Source organism: Oreochromis niloticus, linkage group LG1 (assembly GCF_001858045.2).
Source record: "Oreochromis niloticus isolate F11D_XX linkage group LG1, O_niloticus_UMD_NMBU, whole genome shotgun sequence".
NCBI classification, from domain to species: domain Eukaryota; kingdom Metazoa; phylum Chordata; class Actinopteri; order Cichliformes; family Cichlidae; genus Oreochromis; species Oreochromis niloticus.
Window position 1 is genome coordinate 17,465,002 of NC_031965.2, and position 24,485 is coordinate 17,489,486.

General features: G+C 40.6%; 1 protein-coding gene and 2 long non-coding RNA genes across 3 annotated transcripts; 2 read left to right on the top strand and 1 right to left on the bottom strand.

The window, feature by feature from the left end:
* Window positions 1-728: 728 nt before the first annotated feature.
* On the bottom strand, window positions 729-24,464 carry galns (galactosamine (N-acetyl)-6-sulfatase). Its single transcript, XM_003445702.5, has 14 exons — window positions 24,306-24,464; window positions 23,915-24,038; window positions 23,102-23,176; window positions 19,475-19,577; window positions 18,850-18,993; window positions 18,035-18,101; window positions 16,790-16,917; window positions 16,543-16,682; window positions 16,331-16,434; window positions 12,431-12,573; window positions 11,547-11,649; window positions 6,335-6,456; window positions 2,401-2,518; window positions 729-1,387 (listed from the first exon to the last, which is right to left on the bottom strand). The coding sequence occupies exons 1-14, from the start codon at window positions 24,423-24,425 to the stop codon at window positions 1,301-1,303; spliced, it is 1,578 nt and encodes a 525-aa protein (XP_003445750.1). The 5' UTR covers window positions 24,426-24,464; the 3' UTR covers window positions 729-1,300.
* LOC106098270 (uncharacterized) lies at window positions 12,587-16,877 on the top strand. Its single transcript, XR_001224439.3, has 3 exons — window positions 12,587-14,030; window positions 14,142-14,201; window positions 16,766-16,877. It is a non-coding gene; the product is annotated as an uncharacterized LOC106098270 (long non-coding RNA).
* Window positions 16,911-17,775, top strand: LOC102075844 (uncharacterized). Its single transcript, XR_268967.4, has 2 exons — window positions 16,911-17,004; window positions 17,605-17,775. It is a non-coding gene; the product is annotated as an uncharacterized LOC102075844 (long non-coding RNA).
* Window positions 24,465-24,485: the final 21 nt, after the last annotated feature.

Sequence of the window (24,485 nt, forward strand, 5' to 3'; positions counted from 1 at the left end):
TTTTCTTTCCAAGCTACTTAGAATTGGTGCATAAGCATTTCACTGCAGATTTTACTTGTATAATTATGTATGTGAGAAATACAGCTAATTTTGACTCTTGAAATTAGCATCGGATATTTTTGGCCACACGAACAAATCCTTTATGAGCACATAGTGTATGGAGCCCTTTCCTCTTGTGCCACCAAAACAGTTCTGCCCTACTGGGGCCTGGACTCTGGACCCCCCCGCGCTGTGACACTACCTTTGGATTCTGCATGTTGTGAAATGCACTGGGTTTGCTCTGGTGAATCCCACTGCATGTATGTGGTTGGACTGATTAGGGAGATCAGTCCATCAGGGCACGGTGTGTATTATACCTGAACAAAAAGGTTACCCAGCAAGATGACGCTGTGTTCAGTTTGGATTCCTGTGTTTGAGCATATTATGACCCACCATCTACAGCAAAGGTGTCAAACACAAGGCCCGGGGGCCAGAATCACCCCGGCATCGACCCTAATCCGGCCTAACTGAAAAGCATTTAAAAATGTGAAGGAAGGTGCAATTGTTGCCCTTTTAACTATATGTTTATAGGTGTTACAGCTTTATTTTGAATGATAAAGACCTCACACAATGAAAAAAGTTTTTTCAGTCCTTTTTTATAGAAATTTCTTTGTGTGTGTGTTTTACAATGGATTCACAAGATACCCTGTGTATCCACTAAACCTATGCACTGTACACATAAATAAACCTTTTCTTTTTACATCCAATTTTACACCTTTATTTCTCACAATTTAAGCCCGTACAATTTATTTCTTACAGTGTAAGAGTGCTGACAGATTTCTTTCATTAACTTGAGCAGCATTTCTTTACCACGTAGAAAAAAACCTGATAAACGCTGCTGAAATTGCACTTCCATTGCTCATATTAAGATATCTCAAGGATTAAATGTGTAATTAAAGACAGAAAGGGAAGTTTCACTGGTATGGCTCACTTCAAATTAAGGTGGGATGTATGTGGCTCACAATGTAAAATGAGTTTGGCATCCTTGATCTACACCAATAAAATCTGTCTTTCTTCCGTTTCATAGCAAGTTGAAATAGAATTGGCTCATTAAAACACACAGATATAAAAATAACTGCAGTCGTGTTTGCAAACATATTTCCCTGATTTGACTGAATGTTCTTTTCTTTAAACATTGTACAAAAACACAGAGAGTTCAAAAATACATTCCTTTACACACAGAGGCTGTGTCCTATTCTATGGCTTGGCACATCTTCAGGTTTTAGTTCCTCATGTTGGCGTCTAGTCCAGTACAGTGCTCTCAGTGTGGCCAGTCGCACTTCCAGGGGTTAGACTCGGGCGGTTTCAGACACTTTCCCAACTTCTCACAGCCAGCGGGGGCCCAGTTCTATAAAACAGAGAGGTCCACACAGTAAGTTCAGCAAAATGAAAGTATCAAATATATGATTGCTCTGCAGTACAATGCATTGCTGATTTGTAAAGTTGTAACTGATCTTCACTAGGCTGAAAGCAGCACATTATATACAGTTTCCTGTCCCGTGTTCTGCAGATCATTTGCATCTGGTTCCTATCGAGTCTTTTTCTTTTTTTAAGTGTTAAACTATGAATACATATTATCCCTGTATAACATTTTTCATCAAAAAACTTAATTTATTGAAAAACGAATTATTCTTTCCCAGTACACACCGTGCATAACATGTATTTTTCAAATACTGAAGTGGTGCCATGAAATTTTAATGTCTTGATACTTCAAATTTACCAGTTTGGCCTTGAGCGGTTGTATTACCTACTAGGTTGTGCACATTTTCTAGCATTTTCTTGTGCACCATAAGCCCTCATGACAAAACCATGTTAAAAAGATAATACATTTTTGTCTTTTTCTTAATGAAAAATGCAGAATAAAAAGATGCAATAATTCAGGCTTTTAAGCATTTAAATTATAACACTTCTATCGAAGACAGCAACTGGAGACGTCATAGTGTGTTTATTTTAATGACCACCAGGGGGCAGTGCCATGCCACAAATAAGGCAGGCGCTTGGGGAGACAAAGCCAGGCTGCTTTTTAAATAATACCGTTACAATAACACTGAAAAAGAAAATTCCAGACAGAAGGGGAGGATGTCATCAAATCGGTACACACTGACATGTAAAGTTAGCACACAAACAACAAAAGCTATGTTTGATTCAAAGCAAGGCCAGGAGCCTTCTCTATTTTAGCTTGTTCTTCCATAGACTTTTAATTCTTTCTAGCCTTTAAAGGGTTTATCATTATCACTTACATATCAATTTATCTGATGTATAGAGGTGAGAAGTGCACCTGATCTAGTAGTCAGATTTACAACATGACAACTCATCTTAAAAATGACTGTAAAAGATATATTTAGTTATATTGTGTCTCACCATCACTGCAATGTCACACATGTTGAGCTGGGGAATGCCGGGCACCAGAGTGTCTTTATGCTGCTGCACAACTGCAGATATCCTGCTCAGAGCGTCCTGGTACTCCTTAGACAGAACACTGCCAACACAATAAACAGCTGGGTATTATCTGCAGAGCACTTTCGAGTAAATGCTTATCATTTTAGTTAACCAAAGCTCCAAACTCCAAACATTATTCATTTATAATGATGCATGACAAGGAAACATGATAAAAACTAACATGTGAGAAGATTTTGTGCTTTAAATTGAATGACTGTCAACAGAGATGCGCAGTATATTTGACTAATTGACGACATCATCTTGTAGTAATGTTACAAAGAAAAAAATCAGATTTTAATATATTTAATACCAGATTTTTTTAACAGCGATCTGAACAGTTAATCCTGAATGGAACCAGTTGTTTTAAGCTCTGAACATATATTAGTACATATGAGAAAGGCAAGGCTGCTTTTGTGTTTGAAACAATAAAGATCACTCATTTTTCTGCCTTTCTGTTCATGTATCTAGTGACAAAACATGACTGCGGCCCACGAGCGTTACTCATTATATCGGTGTGGGGACGAGCCGCAGCTTTCGATGACAAAAACAGAAACCTAAACACATAAACACACACACAGGCTGTCCACTCTTGTACCCTTTGGGAAGGCACGCTCAGCAGGATGAACTATGTAACCCCCATCACATCCCCTGTCTCTCAATTACTGTTGTTGGACACCAGTGAGCCCGGGCACCTCTGTGCATTATTATATTCAGAGTGTAAAACACAGGGGCCCTGAAGGCTTTCAAAGGAACGCTGCTCTCAATAGGACCTGTAGGGTTAATGGGCTCTGTGTGTGTGTGTGTGTGTTGGGGGAGTGAGCGTCTGGTGGCGTGACACAGGGATAGACAAATATCAGCAGTGCAATTACACCCCTGATACACTCGCAGGCAGCACCTGTGCCAGCCTTCCATCCTCCCTCCACTGCAAACGCAATGCTCTGATTGGCCCCTGGGGAACATGTGCATGTGTGTGAGGTGAAGTGTCAATTAGAGTAATAACCCCAGGCCCTGTCCAGCTCACACCTACCCTCCCTCTTAGATCTCCCACAGGGCAGCAAGGCTTCCTCCATCAACCAGCACCTGCTCCTTTCCTTGATACTCACTCTTTACTTCCTCCTGCAATTACTTGACTGGTAGCGCTCGCTGCAATTAGTCTTTCTCCTTGTGCGCTGCGTTTGTCATAAGCTAACTGTCTATGCATTGTGACCCTAGCTGATAGGGAAAAACCAGATTGCTCCGCTGTGTTAAACACCCGGCATTCAGATTAAATTGCTTCAGCTATCTGAAATCGCAAATTCTGCTTTTTGCTCGATCTCGATCAGCAAGAGGGATATTTCATTCCCCTCCTATCTGTGCCGGCTCCTGATTGTTGCGATTCATTTTGCGATAAGTGATGAAGCAGCTTAACAGAAGTAAATGTAAGGGAGATTTATCAGGCTGCTGTAAGTATTCAATTTCTCTGTGCAAGTGTGCAAAGCAAAGTAAAGCAAAGTGCGAGAAAGTTGCACGAGACGCAAAGTTTTCCATTGTTTTGTCTATGCGCCAAAAATCTTACAGTGCAGAAGCTCTAAATCAAAAACTAATAATATCATTTGTTTATACCCCCTCTGCAAACAAATAATGAAAAGCCCACAGTCAGCACAGCTCATTATCATGATTATAACCCTTAGCTTACTAGTGTAGAGGCAAAATCTGGAATAATAAGCAGGCTGTATGCAAATGGAGTCTTTTGATTTATAATGTATGGCACCCAAGGGGGATGGGGGCATAGCTCAGGTGTGTCACCGCTCTGATTACTGATTCATAACACTATTGCTGGAACACATACACACAAACAACCACACAGTAGCAGAAGGTGGGGGAATTGAGGAGACAATCAAATACATCTGTCCTGCCTACACCTCCCCTCCACCATCTTCTCCACCCCGGTGGAAATTGAGCACTTCAGTGAGGGACTATTGATTGGGGACAGAAGAGCATGGTGGCAGGCAGCAGATGAGGCCAGACTTGAGCAAGGCTGCCTGCAGTGTTAGGGCTGGGGCTTACACCACACATGACCCGGGGGCTCTGGGGACAAAAGCCGAGGTAGGTGGTGAGGAAGTAGGATGTGTTAATCTCAGGGCATTAGGTCACAGGGACGAAGGGTAATGTGGGAGGCAGAGAGAGGCTTTGAGAGTCCAGCGTAGCCATCGTCGAGTTAGGCTGATGCAAACCTGGATGGGTCTGTGCTTCATCCTGGACAGAAGGACCACCAACACAGACCTGCCATCCTCCACAGGCCCACATTCATTTACAATAGCAGCAACAGATTTTTTTAGGTTTTTTTTTGCTCTCACAAAGCAAAATGGAAACAACTAGAACCTTAAAAAAGAGGAAATAATTCAAAAATCTCCGTAATGACACGGAACTGTGCAGGAACAGAAACTGTGTACATGTGTGCGCTCTTTGCTACATCACAGCCTGCGACAGTAGTGAAGGTATGTGCGCAGACAGGCCCTACATCATCTTAAGTGGCTCTTTAGGTGCTGACTAAGATTAATGATGGCCAGGCAGCCGGTCCAGCTGGGGGACCTGAGAGCACACGGACAAAACACACGCATGCACATGTGCAGACACACACACACGTGTGTTTAACTAGGATGGAGGAGCACAGTCCCGGAGGATGCAGAGGGACAGCAGCTGAGTGGCGACAAGTGAGATGAGATGCATAGCAGTAGGTGGAGGGAGAAGGTGCGAGAAGGGAAAACAAGTTTGGCGAAGAAGGAGAATTTATAGTGAAGATTAAAACGGATCGAAGAAGAACGGCGCGTGAACAGTGAAGAGGTCAGGCAGCTTGGCGTTGGCGGGGGCGTGACCTTGGAGACAAACTCACTAACCCCTCTGTGCAGAAGTAAAAAAATAAAATAAATGGGCAGTTTTGGTTTGTGTGTATGTGTGTGTCTGTACATCTAGCACTCAGCACAACACATGGCTGCATATTGATTGGTTTCTGCCTCTTTTTTTTTTATTCCTTCGAGTGAATAGCAAGGCTAAAAGGTGGGCAAACGAAAAACAGCATTAATGTTTTATCATCCAATCTCGCTCCAGAACAGAGAGGAGCACAAGCAGGAAGCAAATGAGGAGATGAGGCTAGAGCAAAAAAAATATGAGCGGCTGAGTTGCAGAAGGCAGAAAAGAAAGGTCAGTCTAAGAGGGTTTATGACAGGAGGAGCCACAGAAAATTCTCTCCTGAAAGTATTTTGAGATTATCTTAATGTATTAGTCACTCTGTCATTTTAAAAAAAAAAAAAAATTCTACATGGTCACATTGAACATCTCGCGCTGTCGGTGCACAGCGGAAGACGGTGCTCATCCGTCTTTTCACCCTTATTTAGTAATAGTTCAACCTCGGCCGTTTGCATCCTCTCTCCGTGATTCTTAACTCTCCTTGGAGAGGAGGCAGACCCACACAAAACACATTAAACAGAACTAGCTCTCAATTTAGACCTGAACAATTTATCTTGCAATTTTAACCTGCAGCGATGTACCAAAGGGTTGAGGGCCCGATAGTGATCTTTAAGGAGCTGTTTGCAATCACAAAGAGAAGGGTGTAATCAGGCGTGCTCTGGCTGAGTGGATCAATCCGCCGCCTTTTTTTTTTTCATGCCGCTAAATCTTCATTGATCTTGCACACATTCAGTACCACAGGCAAACAACCTTCTTATTCTTATCCCTGCTTTCTTCCCTTTTTTCCCCCACAGCTTTTTCCCTGTTGGCCTGGTTGACTCCCCTCTTCTCCACACCTCACCCCTGATCCTCTCTGTCCATTTCCTGGAGATCAGCTAAAAGCAAATTTGAACTTTTTTAAGGTACTGACCTGAGAGGGAACTTTTCTCCAGGATCCCGCCCCAGGTGGAAAATGAGTGGCTGGAGTGTGTGCTCCTTCTGCTCGTGAGTAGTCACATTTGGCACCTCTTCACCTGGACAGAAGTTTATGCCCTGCAAAACATATGACACATGTTATTAAGCACACTGATCTGAGCTACAGCTACAGGTAAAGTCCTTCACCCAGACTGCCTGTACTTTAATCTACCCCAGAATAAGTATTCTACAATTGATTCAATTTGTTTTAAAATCAACATTTTAAAGAAGTGGAACCTTTCTTCTGTCTATATTTTCCAGTTTATATGCCTGCTGAAGCATCAGTTCACCAAACACAAATCGATACTTGTGTGGCAGCAGCACGGCCGCTGCCTTCTGTGCTTATTCTTGTAGAAGACTAATCTATGACACAAAAAAGCGGACCTGCCTGAAACACTATCCTAAATTAAACATGAAACATAATATCTGAAGTCAGTGCAGCAAGAAAGGAAGAAATAGAATATTTGCTTTGGCTCGTATTGCACCACATAAATGACACTTAAGACATCATAAAAATAAGGGTCTCAGTAATCTGATTACAATTAGTCTTTAAGTTTGATGGTTAAAGATGTTTAAGCTGAAGGTTTTTATGTGCTTCATCATGTCCAATTAAAAAAAAAAAACCCACTGCACTAAGCTCGGCAGGAGAGATGTGAGTGTTTAGGTTTAGGCTTGCAGCCACCTGCTGCCAAGAGCTGAATGCTTAATCTCATTGTAGTATGGGTTATATGCATATTGTCTTCCAATCTGCTGTGTTATTTGTGCTCCTGTTGGTACACCGTGAAGGCTTTCTTGCAAAACAGAGAAATTTTGCTGCCTCCTCTTCATCTCTCCACGCCTTCGCTCCTGCTCCCTGACTCCATTTCTCAGGAGCCTGGCAGTGATCACAGCCTGATTGAGTCACACTCACTCCTCCAGAACCCCCTGGAGATCTGCCTCCTCCTTTAATACACACATAAGCACACGCACGCACAAACAAACTCACACTTTCGTTTTTTTTGATGAGCACAACTAATATTGAAAAAGCATTCATCTGTAAGACACTGTTGCTGCCCCCCCTCTGAGATCGCTCAACGGAGCACCTCAAAATACATATAGAAGAGAGAGAAAGAGAGAGAGTGAAGATAGATACCCCCCGCCCTGCAGAGCTTCCACTGATCCAGACTTGTCCTGCCTTTTAAAGTCAACCGCTTAGAAATGCAGAAAAGAATCAGGGGGGGAAAAAAAACCCATCCCAGAGGAGCAGCAAGAAAGGCCTGCTGTGTGTATCTGTCTGACTTTTTCTCTTGTAGCCAAGATATTAGAGCAAGAACTCCATATCTCACATGACATTAATGCTATGGATACAGCAAGGCTGCTTTTAAACTGGAGCACAGTGGTCGTCATTACAAGATAAGGTGCAGGAGCATACACAGGTGGGAGCATGGATTTTGGGGATGGGAATGAGGAAAGAGTATATGATTTGGCTGGATCGCTTTATGTGGACAATGTTTAAATATATTCCTTCTTTCACTGACTGAACATTTGACTAATCTGAACAGCAATTTAAAGAACAGAAACAGGTAAAGATAGTAAAACGTATTTGACAAATAAAAACATTTAAAAACTGTTAAAAAATATTTTTTTTCCCTTCATACCAATCAAGCCTCTCATGAGCCCTCAGATCTGTGTTATGGCCATTTAATATTGGTGATATTAAACAACTTAACTTTATGGAGTATTTGCATTTGCTCTATCTTAACAAGCATTGAAAGTGAGGTAAAACAGGACATTTTTACATTTATATCAGTGGTGTGAGTGATTAAGAGTGCTTCAACTAACCCAACAGGAGAATTTTTATGCTGTAATAATGTAAATAAGTGATTGGACTACAACAAAATTCTAGTTTTAATGTCACAAAATTAATAGAATCCCTGTTAAAAGGAAATCCATCCTCTTGCAAGAAGCAGCTTAGTTTTGCTGCCAAAGGTGGTTTTACACCTTCTCAATAACTGACCTTTTCATGTTCCCACATTTTTGTGGAGGATTTTTGGTCCACTCTTATTTGCAAGGTTGCTTCAGTTCATTAAAGTTTGCAGCAAAGCATTTCACTCAGGCTGAGGTTTGAATTTTGTTCTGGCCATTACAATGCATGGTTCTTTCCTTTTCTGTTTGACATTATTGTCCTGCTGTATGGCCCAATTTCGACCAAGCTTTTGTTTCAGATAGATAGATCACATTTGACTCCAGAGTACTTCGGTATACAGAGGAGTGACTGCAAGGTGCCCAGGTCCAAACCCAAATCCTCACCCCCTCCACCACCGTGCTTGACGGTTGGTATGAGGTATCTGTACTGATAATGGCATGACTGCTTTTCACCAAATGTGTGAAAACATCTCCACTTTGACGTCATCTGCTCAAAGGACATTATTCCAAACATCTTGTGGTTTGTTCAGATTTAACATTGCAAATCTAAGACGTGTTCCCATGTTCTTTTTAGAGAGAAGAGGCTGTCTCTCCATGGCAGGCTTTCCAAACAAACCATACTTGTTCAGCCTTTTTGTAATTGTACTGTACTACGACCTGTAGAGTCTCAGATGTAGGTTGCAGATTTTTTTTCTTTGAGCATTGCACGGCCTGACCTTGGGGTGAATCTGCTGGGACGTCCACTGCTGGGAAGATTGGCAGCTGTCTTGAATGTTTTCCACCTGTGAATAATCTTTCTCAGTGCAGATTGATGGACTTCAAATTGTTTGGAAATGTCCCTTTAACCCTTCCCAGATTGATTGGCAGCAATAATTGCTTCTCTATTGCTGATATCTTTCCTCCTTGGCATTGTGTTAACACTCACCAGAATGCTCAAGTCGTGCAAACTGGCAAAACTGGCAAAAGTGTAATATGCTATGTGTTATTTTTCATATCCACATATCCATTATGTCCTGATATGTAAAAGCTTTGAATTTAAAGAGGGTGTGCTTTACTTTTCTCATTCTGCAGAATGAAGGCAAAACATCTAAAAGAAACAACTCCAACGAAAACACGCTACTGACTGGAGGGAGGCTCCAAGTATGATAATTTATTTGTGCTTTTACTTGAATGAACAATAATTTCTGCTGCCTGGGGTTTGTCAGTCAATACAATAACATGATGCTATGAGGAATCACGGGAGTTATTGTCTTTTTCAACATTTCTGATGAAATGATGTGACTTGAGCTGAGTTTATTACAGTTTTAGTCACACTATTTTTTATTCTAATAAATCTTTTATTTAATATAGATCAAAAGGCAACAACTAGCATTAGCTACAGTAAGATTAACTGCTAACCTAGCATCAGATGAGTTGACTGCTTAAGCTGTTACTTGAGCTAATGCTATATCCGATGCTAGGAATAACTTTGTGAATATTTGAAATACTTTAAGCTTATTGTCACCATTATTATCAAGTGTTTACAGTTTTAGAGCAACCAGAGGGTGTAAACGGATGTGACAGGTTCATCATTCGTTGAAGAGTATTACAGTTTTCTTTGAACATTGTTGGAAATATTTGGACATCATCATCAGATGTGCTTTCATTCTTTCATTTATGAATTAGTACTTTTACTAAATTAAAGACTGATTGTGTTTTTTTCACCAGTGTGCATTAAAGTGTGTGTTAATGTCAAAAAAATCAAATTCTAAAAGTTATAATTCAAGTTTAAAGTACATCAGCTATGGCACAGCCTAATTCTTGTCAATTTCTTCAGTTTCAGTGATGCCAAGAAAGAGGTATTCCCAGTACAGCTGTCTCTAAAAAAACCTTCCTTTTTCAGTTTTCACCATATGAAGCATTCAGCAAGGTTACTCACAGCTGCATAGGTTACTCAGCAATGCAGATAAAAGGGAGACACAGTCACGACAAACTATGTTTCACAATATTAACATCAATACGCTGCCTCAAAAGAATTTGATGAGAGGCATTTAAGCCTGTGAAATTTCTCATTTTCCTCATGGCTGAGCAGCACGGACTCAGCCAGGACAGAGCAACACGTCTCCCAGCCATTAACCTGTAATTTCATTCTTCTTTAGAGACACACATCTTCCTTCCTTGTTTATTTTTCAGTAAGGAGCACAAAAAAAGCCAAATTGTACTGCAGCACATTACCCACAAAGCAGCAATACAGGTTTCATTTCAGTGAGGAGTGGATTTCATTGTGTATCACTATCATGAGACGGGTTAATCCTCAGTGTATATGGAGTGGGTTATGTTTAACATGAGTTTAGTAGGAATGATAAATTCCAAAGAAAGTAGAGCATTACCTTTAAAGCAGATGTATGAAAAGTGAATGTGGGCAACACAAGAAGAGACAGTTTAGGAGTCCATAATGACATCGGGGATTTGTCTTGTAGGAGCTCAACCGTCGGTCAGCGAAACACACTAGACACGCACATCTGTACGAAGAAGCTCGAACATGTATGTGCATGTTTTTTTCATTCTGTCTTTTCTCTCTCCCATGTGCACACACACACACACACATACCAATCGATAGGCAACTCACAGGCAATCAGACGCCATTATTTGTGAAGTTCCACTTCAGTTCACATGAGTTGATAAAGGAGGCTACTATTGATTCAGCGGCCCTGAAGGAGAGAGCAATTTAAGCAACCGATGGGGCATAAAACAAACTGGATCACAGGAAAGGCATAGCCATGGAGGGAGGACAGAAGGACATGTTTTTATAGATGGGCTCGGGCTAGTGAGGGAAAAAAGAAAAAGAAAAAAACGCACTATACTTCTGCTTCTCAGGTGCCAGATTTCACATTTCTATTGATATTTTTAATCCGCACTGAGTTGATGTAATTACGCCTGAGCGCTATGATGCCAAAAGAACAAGCAGGTAATGACGATATGTAAATGGAGGGGTGGCGATGGAGGGGTGGCGGTGGGGGGTGGGGGGGCATTTCCACTGGAGTTTGAACAAACAAGTCATCTGGTTGATGAATGATGTACATTCGCTTATGTGGGGGCTCTTCATTAATATTCATTACACTGATGTACACAGCAGTCAACTGATGAGCCGCTCTCAAGATAACACCAGCAACAGCCAAAGTGTTTGTGTGTTTGAGTGCGATTAGGAGAGACAAAGGAGGAGGATGTGGCAGTGCAAATGAAGAACTGAGGAACAGAGTTGAATTGTTCAGATGGAATTTTACCTTTTTAAACTCCTCCCATGAGTTGCTCCAGGTCCAGTAGTGTGCTTTGTATTGTCCAAGCCTCACAGCCATCAGTTCATTCCCACGGTAATAAAATATTGGCCTGAAGATGGCGAGAAGAGGCAAAAATAAAGCTCAGATTTACTTCAACTTGCATATATTTACATCGAATTGCCTCAGAAAATGTCCAATCTTGCATTCTTGCATTTTTTTTATACATCAGAGGAGGAACGTGAACTCCCTAAAAATACCTCAAACTGTTGTGAATGTCCGTTTATGGTCAAAATTAAGAGTCTGACACTAGAAAAGGACTGAATAATGGCACAGAAAGCAAACGTTGTGGGAGTTGTGGGACTTTATTAGGCACACCTGTTAACGCAAATATCTAATCAGCCAATCATATGGCAGCAATTCAGTGTCTTTAGGCATGTAGACATGGGCAAGACGACCTGTTCAAGTTCAAACCGGGGATCAGAATGGGGAAGAAAGGTGATTTAAGTGACTATATATGTGGCACGGTTGTTGGGGTCAGATGGGCAGCAGTATATCAGAACCTGCTGATCAACTGGGATTTTCCAACACAACCATCTCAGAATTGAAACATTAGTAATTCAAATAACCACTTGTTATCACTAAATCTACAACAGACCTTGAAGCAGATGGTCAGCTAAAAAAAGGAAACTGAACAATAGAAGATTTCAAATACGCTGCCCGGTCTTGTGAGTCTCAATTTCTGGTGCAACATTCAGGCAAGGGTCAGAATTTGGCATAAATAAAAAGAAAGCATTGATCCATCCCACAATTTAGACTGGTGTTGGTGTAATGTTGTAGGGGATATTTTCGTGAGGAGTTAAGGAAGACCAAAAGTGTGTGTGTGTGCTCACCTGTTTTTGAGTGGCTGGGAGGAGTTGAGCAAAACAGGTGTTAGGTCCAGTCCGTCTAGGATTCGATCATCAGGAGGGTTGATGCCAGCGAGAACCAGACTAGTGGTGAACAGGTCCATGACATTGGCCAACTGGAAGTTCACCTATAGAAAAGAGAAGAAAATAAAAGGGTCTAGTAAAATAAGATGTTCCACACACACAGAGAAAAGCACGTTTGTTTGAGGACCATCCACACAGAAACACACTACTAGAGTTTTGTCTTTTGATCGCTTGTTCATATCTTCCACGGGTTCTGAAATGTCCTCCTTGATGACTGAAGTCCTTGAAATCAAGAATGAGCTGTGGCAACATGCTAACAATGCACAGTCATGATAAGCATTCGTTCCATGTGTGGTTGTGTGTACACACGCAGGAAAAGAGATGCATTTCAACAGTCTCCACTCTAATCTCTGCATGCAGGTTTATTATTAAAACTCCAAAATGCTTCTCTTTCTAAATGAGTTTTGGGAGGGAAATGGGAAAAAAGGAGGAGCAAAAAAAAAAAAAAAGAGGAAAGGAGAGGAAGTAGAGAGAGGACAAGACATTGGCGAGAAGGTGGCTGAAGCTAGAGCGAGCTGGCGTTTTATCTCCTTCTCCCAGTCCCAGTGAAAAGCTTTATTTTATTTATAAACTTTGAACTATTTTCAGATAAAATGCCATTTTTTCGCTGTCATCCTTGATCTTCCGTTCCATTCTCTCCTGAGCGAGCCTTAGAGGGAGACGGCACGCTCACAATCAGATAGCGCTATCAGCCCTCTGCAGCTGCACCGCCATGTGCCGCTGTGCTCCTATCGGCAGCCAGCACACATACAGGCGTACACACAAGCTCCTAAGCACTGAAATGAATTCCCCCTTTCTTCTGTATCCACAGAACTAGCCACAGAAAGGGCTCTGCAATGCACTCCATGATCTATCTGCACATCCAGACGCTCTTTCTCTCTTTCGTGCGCGCGTACACAAACACGGAGAGATTTGGTCCTTTATTTCATTTTTCTTTTTCTTTTTTTAAGTCCCTCTAACACAGACACACACAGACCATTAAAGAAGACAGGACAAAAGGACAAGAGGAGAAGCAGCACTGACATTTAGTTGGGAATAACTTGCGTCTCCAAAAACCGAAAGTTTAAAACTTGGACTGGTCTGACAGAGGAGTTTATCTCACGAGTTGCCATCTTTTATTTCCTCCCTTATTAGCTCTGCTCTCTTTTTTTTCAAATCACCCTTTGTTCTTTTCTCTTTTGTCCCACTCTTTGCTCCCTATTAATGTCACATTCTCCTGTTTCTCCATTGTAAGCAGTGATGTTGTTTATCTGAGGAGGCAGTGCTTCTATCCCCATCTCTGCCAGTGTGTCTGCAGCCTGATAACCCACCGAAGGGGATTGCGATGCTCAACAATGTTGTGGCACTGTCAGCCCACCCACCTCCCAATCTCTGTTCTTGTACCCACCATCCAGCCCCTCACCTGCCTTCAGGCACTGGGAGAATGCTGAATCCGCATCTGCTTCAGAGCACCCGTGCGCCTTCATCTCAGATCTGCTCCTTCCATCCTCCAAAATATACAGTAAGTGAATGACAAATCAGAAACATTCACCTGCACTCAGACTCGTGTCAGTTTAATTGAGTCATCACTCATATTCATTCACTGATAACAGGCTTTATTTTCTATTAATAGGCATGGAAATACCAAGCTCATGTAAATGAAGCCAATGGAGAAACCCTACAAAACTTGCAGGTCTGAGTCAATCCCTGTGGACTGCCATATTAACATTTCTAACTTTCTAGCAAAATTAAATATGTGAACAGGCTGATAACTGTATGCAGGACGTGTCTGAACTGTATCAAGGCCTAAAGCGATGCTCTATCTACAGCCACCCAGTCTGCTATCTATCTGCTGGGTTTAACCTCCACCAGTTCAACTCACTGAACTGGATCTCTTGACTGTTTTAGTGTTTGTGCCTTCTGGAGCATTTTAATGTGGTTATAAGAATAATAATATGGGCTGCTGTGCTACTGTACTAACCCTTCCAAGATCCCTGTGCTACACGTTTGATGTGCTACAGTGTGTCTTTTGCCTGCTTCTGCTTAAGGCTTCTTCCTGTTAAAAGGGAGTTTTTCTTTCCCACTGTCACCAAATGCTTGCTCAGAGGAGGTCGTTTGATTGTTGGGGTTTTCTCTCTATGAAGGGTCTTCACCTTACAATATAAATCACCTTAAGGTAACTGTTGTTGTGATTTGGTGCTATATAAATAAAATTGAATAAAAATTCTGGTATCGCATGTTCTTTATACATAATAATTAATAAATAAACCAAGATAACAGCAGACATAATGCTAACTGTTGAAATAGTATTTTTGTCACCAATTCCCGAATGCTCCAAAAACCTTTCTCCTGATTTCTGTGTTGGGTCACTACAATAAACCTGATGAAATCCCCCATTTAAGAAAAGCTTGCCAGCTTTGTAATTTGTCTCCAGCATTTTGTTCAGAGGGTTTACAAACTTTTCAAAGCACCCATCAACAGAGATTTGAAAAGACTACAAAATAAAGACAGGGGGACAATCTTGTATCTGTTATCCTCCCTCCCAAGCGACACAAAGTGATAAATCCAGAGCTATAGAGCACAGTAGCTCCAGCACAATAGCCTTGTCATCACATCCCTGGATATTTGAGGATCTACAGTCCCCTTTCTACTAAAACTCGAGTCAAGTCATTACAACTACTGAACACACACACACACACACACACACACACACACACACACACACACAGGTGTTTTAAGGTTACAAAGCTATCTCTCATGCAAACAAACGTGCACATATAGTTGTGTGGGAGCTAACAAAAATTACACCGACATGTTCTGCACCCTTGCATATGCATATAGAGGCACACTGGTCAATTATAACATGGCACAGGTGCAGGCAAAGCCTTGCAAACACTAAAACCATCCTGGCAGTGTGGCATTGCTGCAATCTTTAGCACTCTTCCTCCTTTTCTCTTTTCTACACCAGCCACCTCTTTTACTTCTTCCTTGCTTCTTTCCCTCCAACCCCCCCCCACCCCCCTCCCGTTCCTTTATCCTGAGCGCCTGGCATATTCAGATACTGAAGTCCTCATTACGGCTCAATCCAACCTCAGCAAACACACAAACAGATTAGCCGCTTAAGACGCTCCCAATCCCCCTCTCCCTCGCTACTCTGCTGTGCTATCAGGCCCCAGCACAACCCTGTGAGATGAGCCAGGGGCAAGGCTTACTGCAGACTGCAGCCTCCGCTTGCTCCTCCACAAAATCCCTCTGCGTCACAGCCCCGTGTCACAGCTGCCCCTAATACAATTAAAAGTCATTTGCAGAACGCACAGGCTTAGGGGATCACAGTGTGGGTGGGGGGTTAAATTGGGGAATGTGACGGGGGGGGACAGGGAGTTGGGGCATTAATTCCAGAAATATTTTAGGAAACAGTAGAAAAAGGCTCCCACTTGTTTTGTGGCCAAAATCACAGTCTGGCTTTCTGGAGTTCGGCTCTGTTTGACAGAAGCTGGACACAGTCGGGATTAATTGACGCCAGTGGATCAAATTGTGTATGTGTAAATAGCTAATTGATACATAAACAAAAAAGCAATGATTGTTTGAAAGAGAGAACGAGTAATATAATTTTTCCTTTATACATAACTTGCTTCAGATTTTCAGCTCCTGGTACAATCTGATTGGCAGAAAGTCAGGGAACAACAAAGCATAGAATAATAAACTGTCCTCTGGGTGCCTGGACTAAGATTAGACTAGCCTCTCGAGAGCACGTGTTGTATTTTATTGTGGGGTTTTTCATGCTTTATTTGGTAAAAGCTCTAATGACTGGGGTATTCTTACTGAGCCTTCTTTGATGTGCCCAGGCCACCAAGCAATGGCAGGCTCCCTCATGCCTCCCTCAAAGGTGGTCTCCTTCCCACAGAGGAAGGGTCCGTTGCTGCCACCTGAGGAGTCAAAAACCACAAAAACACCTGCATCAATCACACGGGACACAAAAGCGAGTCAGAATTAGATTTTTAAAAAAGCACTTTGTTTGTGAAATAATTGCCTACTTTCATTGGGGCCAGACATAACAGCTGCACCGTTGTCCGAGGTGAAGAAGACAAAGGTATTATTGTCAATACCAAGAGTTCGCAGCCACTTCAAAATCTGACCGATGCTGTAGTCCAGCTCCATCACCGCATCGCCATAGCTACAGCACAAAGGCAGATCACATTTTTCACCTCGATACAATCATTCATAACCACTTGCATGACATTGTCTTTGCGTCAATAGGAGAGTCAGCAGGATAAAATGTACCGGCCTCGCTGGCTCTTCCCTAAGAAGCGTTTGGAGGCATAGACGGGGGCGTGAGTGGCATCGACTGCCCAGTAGAGGAAGAAGGGCTGCTGAGCTTTAGTTTGACGAAGTATGAAGTCAAGACCTTCCTGCAGAGGTGGAAGAAAACGTCATTACACTGGGAATACAAAAGCCAGGAGACTTACTGCAGCTTCTTTCACAGCATTGCAGTTAAGGTAACTAGAATTCTCTTTCTCACTCACTAAACACTCAAACAGTGTTTTCAAGTAAAGCAGTGAGTCAGACAGTCCTTCAATAAAACCACCTCCAAGAAGAGAGTATGGAGTTCAGTTTTTGTTGAAACTGTTTTAGAGTGAGACTCATCAGCTTTCTTAGGTATTGTTGTACTAAGGAGTCTCCAACATGTTGTCTAGCCTGTTGAAATCAATAAAAGCAAACTGAGGAACATCTCTCGACACAATGCAAAACAGTTTCAACAGTTTCAACAAAAACACACATTCTAACTGTCATGTAGGCAGAATACTGTATTCTAGTTTTAGCAGTTTATTAACACCTATATGAAAACTGAGCTTGCAACCCAGGAAAAGGATGGTTATAATTCATCTGAAACCCTTTGCTAACTACATTTCAGACACTTACATTTGCACCATTTGTTCTTTATTACAAAAACAGATAATCATTTTGCACACAGGGAAATATTTTACAGTAGATGACTGCAAATTTGCCAGTTATCCAAACAAAACTTAACAGTTACAAAAACAAATCTGATTTTTGCTTAATGTTCACCAAGTTTTAAGACATGCTGCCTTTCACAGGACTGCCCTCTTCCAGTGATGACATCACACCATTCCACCATGCAGTGTGTCTCTGCATGCTGGTTTTGATCATGTTCCAAACTGAATGGGAAGGACCGCCGCAGCAGAGATAATCAGTGCACTTCCTCTGGTGAAATTACAGTAATTATTAAAGGCCAGAATTAGGCTTTACCTGCATTCATTATTTATTTTCAATTATATGTTTTGAATTTTTTCATGTTTGGGTGAGCCAAGGTAAAATTCTGTATTCTGGCAGGCATTGACATTTAGGCTCCCAGAAGGCAAAAGGTGGGTTAACACCCTGGACAAGTTGCTAGTTTAACACAGGACCATTCTGTCAACTGCTTTACAAAACATTGCATCAAAATGTGAAGTACCTGATATGAGTATGTCACACTGAGACAGCAACAACAGGTGGTCCTTCGCTTACCATCAGGTAGATCTGTGTGAGGTTTGACTCTCCAGTATTTCTGTCAATCTTAAAGTCCTCATAGAATCTGAAAAAAATAACAGATGTATACATTTCATTGACAACACGTTCCTTCCATCTGAATAATAACTAAGGTCAAGCTGGGTTATTTATCGTCTGTGTTTTTAACTAGACAAAAAAAAGATTTAGCAGTAACCTGATTGTGTCATCAGTCTGCCTCCAAACTGACTGAAACTACTGTGGACTATGTGATTAGGAGAAAGGAAGTAAATTTCCCTCCTGTTGAGGGTGTTTGCAGGAAATTTTGGTGAAAGCCATATTTGGGAAGTCTCAGCGAAGCTGAGCAGAGGGAACTGTTATGAGGCGCTGCTGAAGCGTGGCACGGCGAACAGAGAAGCAGTGACAGGCATCTCTTTCTTACGCTTCACTTCCTCCAGGTGTCCTCGCACACAGCCAACGCAACCTGCCGTCTCTTGAGGGCGTGTGTGTGTCTCCGTGTATATGTGCCTACGTGTGTGTGTGCTTCTGTCCAGGGCCCAGGTATGCGGTGCTGATTAAACCCACGGCTAAGCGAAAAACACGCCCGGCTGCCAGTTCCAATGACCCTGAATACACATATGGCTGTTTTGGGGAAAACAAATGGGCGGAAAATGGAATACACAAGCACAGCTGGTACAAAGAAGGAAGAAGGGCGGGGGGGAAGAGACACTCAACTCATCCTGAGGAGCAGACAGCCAAACTATTCCACTGAGTCATGGGGAAGGAGATTCGTATATAGATTTTCAGCCTTGCTGTGTGTTTGTGTGTGATATTACCTGCCGAGCATCTCAGAGTTGTTGTAGACAGGGATGTTGGGTTTCGACTGGTCGTTATAAGGGCCAAAGTGGCAGTTTGGTGAACCAAACCATTCATCAAAACCGTTCTTCAGAGGAAGATACTGTGGTCTGTGGCCCAGGTGCCTATAGCGACAAATAAAGTGCATTCACACACTAAGATCAGTGTAGCTGAAGCTCAACCCATATGTTTTTGTGTATTTACTCTTAGCTATAAAATCAGATATTCTTGCCCTGATATTTATTTTCTAAAGGCTTACAGTTTTTTTCTGTTTGGATGCAAATACTTACAGTTCTTCACAGTATGTAGACAAATTTTCAAATTTTAGAGGCTTAAAACTTGACACTGTGCATTTGCTTTACTGACTAACAAAATATGATGGTGGCATCAAAAAGACTTTGTTCTCATCTTAGCTGCACAGAAAGTCTATGTACAGGTTGCAATCCTACTTAAAGAAAAGAAGAAGAAATAAGAAAATAAACACTCTTTTTTGTATATTTGAAAATATACTGCACCATATACTTCCACCAACACTCCTTCCACAACTGATCGTTGCTCTCTAAACCTTCAGAGACTTTAAAACCTGAGAAAAGATAAAGAGCTCACCACTTGCCAACTATCTTGCTGACATAGCCCTTTGTCTTCAGCAGCTGGGGTAACAAAATCTCATCCTTGGATATACCTCCTACTATCTCCTGTGGTGTGTATGCTGCAAAAAATAGATCCAAATTTAAGGTATTGAACTTTCCTTTGCTGCAACTATAAACTGCACAGTATAGATAATGCAGTGAGAAATGAGCAAGAAATTATTTGCAGTTGAATGAGTTGCACAATGCAAATGCACTCACTATTCCACTTTCCAAACTTCTAGGGAGACTTTTCAGACAAAAACAAAACAAAACAACTACCTTTCAATATATGTAACTAAATGGTTCTACAACCTAAGTCCCAACATGGGTATAAGACATTTAGAAAAATGTCCTGGAGCACTTTCTTTAGCATGTTTGGGCTCCACTGGCACATGAATGTGGAAAGTCTCTGCTGCCTCATCCCACAATGCCTGTGTCCATTTCAGATAGAAGCTTTTTATTGTAGATTTTGAAATAATTACTTAATTATTATTGTTAGTTAATAATTATTACTTCTTTAATTATTGCTTATTTATTATTTAATTACTTCAGTTTTTTTGTAATATCTGTGTAAATAAGCTATTTCTTTTCTATACTTTTTCGCCCTCGACTTTGTTTGTATTTATTTTATTGAGCTGTTGTTTTTCTTTTGGGATGAATACATTTTTTCTTCTTCCTCTTCTTCTTTGTCTCATTATTATTACAAGCATGCTGTTATGTTGTGAAATAATTATCTGAGGACTGCAGCTCGAGATAGGGTGGCTGCAGTGAGCTCGTCTGGGTTTAACGCCAAGCTGCGGTACTAAACCAGTGAGCAACAAGGACGAACAACAAGAGGAAGTGAAGTACAAGTGCTGTCTTACTGTATAATCTATGCTTAAAAACTAAAATATTATATTAACAGCCCCACCGGCCGCATATCTTTTACTCTATTTTATATTGTAACTAACAAACTAACTAAAAAGTAAGCCTTTTTTTTCTTATTTGTTATCACTATTATTATTATTAATAACATTTTCATATCGGACCATTAATTGTATTTAAAAGATGGCTATACCCCCCCCATCTGTCCATTTTTGGACTCCTGATTTGAAGCCTCCAAGCTATTGGCTATTTAAACTAATGCAGGGGGCATTGGGGTGGCTCCATGGCTCTGACTGAAAAACCAGGTGATGTAACCACACCCCAAAGAATCACCTGGTTTAACCTCCGTTAAACTTAAACCATTATTTAAAAACATTTGCATCAAGTTGTCTGCAGCCAGAGAATTAAAGAATATAGGATAAAATCAGGCTGTAAGAAATCATTGAGTAACTCAAATAACTCAATTGTAAAAAAAATTCTTGATAGAAACTCCAACTCCAATATGAAGAAAAGCAAACTTTGTAGTTGCTTTCAGCCATCACCGTTTGTTTTACAACACAAAAAATCTACAGTAAAGCTTCAGAAGTTAAAATATGATGTACAGATGAACACTTAACTTTTTCTGATATGATGTTTAAATTAGCTTGCTGAAGGCTGGAAAGCAGGGGTAAGTCTAAAAGGGGGGCGGGGGCATGGGGTGTACTAGATTGTGTTTATGTAAAGGCTTTAGTAACTATATTTTCCAGATTCAGATTAATATAACATATAACTAAAATATTATATTAATTGTGTTTATATTTAAAAATATAAAAACAAAAGCTTTTTTGTTTCCTCTCAGGCGAGTAAAAATTAACGGCCCACTAAAACTCTGAGCCACAGAGTGGGATGTTAGGCTATTATTAACTTTAATTATTAACATTAATTATTAACATCTTCGGAACATCTGTTTTCAGCAGCAGGAAATGTTGCATCAAAGTGCAGGTCAAGTCTTAGTTCTGAGAATGTTGATATGCTCGCTTTTCTTCACTGCAACCACCACATGCTCAGTCATTCACCGCTTAAACATGCAGACACACACATGCACAAAAACACATACACTTGAACACACACCTTATCTATTGCATCCAGAAAACACAATGCTATCTGAAATCTGTTTACCTCCTACTAATGTAAGAAAGCTGTCCATGAAGGCAGACCAAAGGCTATTTTATTTTGAGCTTCAGTTTATGTTGCATGTATACCTTTTTTGTTATTAGTGTATTTGTGATTGTGAAGAAATACTTTTGCTTTATTAATGAGCAATAATAAATACTCAAAAGAGAAAAAAAACACAGGTCTGTCAAACTGCTCGTTGGTTTCCATTTTAGAAACTGCAGCGTGTTAAAGTTTAACTGCCTATAATATCTGTTTTTTGATTGTATGTATGTGCCATATTAAAATTTCATTGTTTTTAAAGAAAACAATTTCTTAAATGGAAAAATGTATAAATATTCTCTAGTACAGTCAAAGGTCAGATCAAATAAAATAAGATATATATTTAATCTAAACTAAGGCTGAAAATGTACCTTTATTCTGTCTTCTTGGAACACTTTCTGGCGTTAATAGGAGGCTAACTTTTGTGCTTCTCATAACAGATGTTATGATGGTGCAGATATTAATTGATATTAATAGTAATTCAGTGTCCAACCTAACAACCAGCAGCTTAGAGTTTAGTGGCCCATGTAGATTTTTATTGGCTTGTAAGTAAAAAGCTTTTATTTATATATTTTTAAATATCAATGCAGTTTAATTAACACAATATTTAATATTATTTCACTATTAATCGGAAAAATGTTACAAAAGTCTTGAAATTAATATGGTCTAGGACACCCGATGCCCCCCTTTAGACTCACCCCTGTCTGCTGGATGGAAAATAGGACGGCTGCTGTCAGCCTTCAGGAGGCTGTATAATTTAAACAGTCTGGCATCAGGCTAAGTTAACAGTTCATCTGCATATCTTAAAGAAACTTCTGGAGGCTTACTGCAAATTTGTCGTTGTGAAAAAAAAAACAGTGATGGATCTAGCCGGTACAAAGTTTCCTCATCAGGCATTTAATTAAATATTTTCTTAAAAAATTATTTTATTTTAATATAGTGTGTAAATACACTGATTGTTTTGGGAATATTTATTATTTCTCATTAATAAGACAAAACTAGTTTTCATCTTATTACCTGATGAATCCATGGAACAATCAATAAGCAATTCAAACTATCAAAAGCTGCACCCCTAGTTTACATTTTTTTAATACTCAGAGACTACAGCCATGTTTTATTTACAGGTTACACATCAAACAAACCTATTATCTGTTTATTTGTTATGCTATGTAAATAGACCAATACCAAGGCTTTTTCTTTCATCTTATCTGGATGCAAACATATATAACAGTTATAAGACATTAGCAGCAGAGCCTTTGCTGTGTGAGGTACTAGTGTGTAACAATGTGCATTCACTCTTACACCACATTTATGGCTTGCCTAATCACATCAAGCTTGCTCTGTCATGGCCTCTGCCACACAGTTGCAAACATTTTACTGGCTTCCTGCTCTAAACACAGTTAAGAAAAAAAAACTGTTGCTTGCATGATCAAGACAAGTTTTCATGCTCTCATTTATTTTCCACACTTATCCAGACTTTGACATTACTAAAAATGAAAATCCATAATATTGCACAGTGCTTACGAACCCTGTACAGAGACATTACCATTTCTGGCATGGGCGTTAGTAGTGTAGAAACCATTTCTGATGGGCAGCCTCCCGGTGAGAAGTGCAGCTCGAGCTGTGGAAAAATAATGACAACATTAGACAAGTTGAGTATTTTAGTTTACTGACACGGAGACAGAGTGAAATGTGTCCCAGTGGGAATGGCACACACTGAGATTATAAATGGTTTACTGTCTAGCTACTATTTTGAATAAACTCTTAAATGCAATAAACAAATACAGTTGTCATTATAAAATGGTGCCTCTAGCGTGATGTGTACATCAGCTTATTGAGAATTTGTTTTGTGCAACTACTGACGTCCTCTTTCAGTTAATATTAATAGTGCTCAGTGTGTGGACATTTGAAAAAAAGTTTCTTGAAAAATGCAAGCGCATTGTCAGTAAAATTACTAAATTGGTGATGTTGCAGTAACATTTACGAATATTCTGAAATCCTCTGTTTTGCACAACATAGTTTATAATATTTAAAAAATAAATGTTCTGTGATAAATGTATACTTTCACTCTGTAAATCAGCTGTTCTTTCAAAATGTTTAAAATGAGCAACTGATCAATTCAGTTCAGTTGTATTTATATAGACCCAAATCACAATCACTTCAAGGTGGTTTATATTGTAAGCACTTGGTGACAGTGGGAAGGAAAAACTCCCTTCTAACAGGAAGAAATCAGGCTCAGGGAGGCGCAGTCATCTGGCATGACTGGTTGGGGGTTGAAGGGAGGAAGACTGGATGGAAAGAAATTCATTTATCCAGTAAAACAAGAAATTCTGGTTTATGTCGGTGTCTGCTGACTTACAGGGGGAGCACAGTGGGTTGGCAGTGTAGAAGTTTGGTAGGAGCATGCCTTCAGCTGCCATGGCATCCAGATTGGGGGTCTCTTTAGAAGGCTGGCCAAACACCCCCAAGTCCCCCCAGCCCATCTGAACAGCAGAGGGAAGTTTATTACTCACTCCATACATATGCAGTCACATTTAGATTAAAGTTTGAAGCCTGCTGTTTACATGAAGTAAAGGTTAATAAGTTACTTGAATAACGGCTGCAAGCCAGCACAGAACGACCCCGAATAAAACCTCACAGGTTTAAAGAGAAATATGCAGCTCAGCCTGTCCCTTACAATACTGCAATCTGAGGTAAAATTGTAAGTAAACATACAAACCAATAGAAGAAAGAAGAAGAGAAAAACTCACGTCATCCATGAGCATGATGATAATGTTTGGAGTTGGAGCGTTTGGTATGCTTTTTGTCCAGGAACAACATATTATTGCTCCAAAAAAAGTTATCAGAGTTAGAGCAACCATCCTCCCCATGGCTGTGCTGCAGTCATATGAGCCTCAGCTACAAGGAAGTGGTTTGTTTGCCTTCGTGCA

Bases quoted from the DNA above. Each gene is read 5' to 3' on its own strand.
- galns (XM_003445702.5), bottom strand. From the start codon at position 24,425: ATGGGGAGGATGGTTGCTCTAACTCTGATAACTTTTTTTGGAGCAATA. The intron at 16,918-18,034 runs GTAAGCGAAGGA...CCACCTCTGCAG, and splicing joins TCACACAGATCTACCTGATG to GAAGGTCTTGACTTCATACT. The intron at 2,519-6,334 runs GTCAGTACCTTA...TTGTGTTGGCAG, and splicing joins GGAGAAAAGTTCCCTCTCAG to TGTTCTGTCTAAGGAGTACC.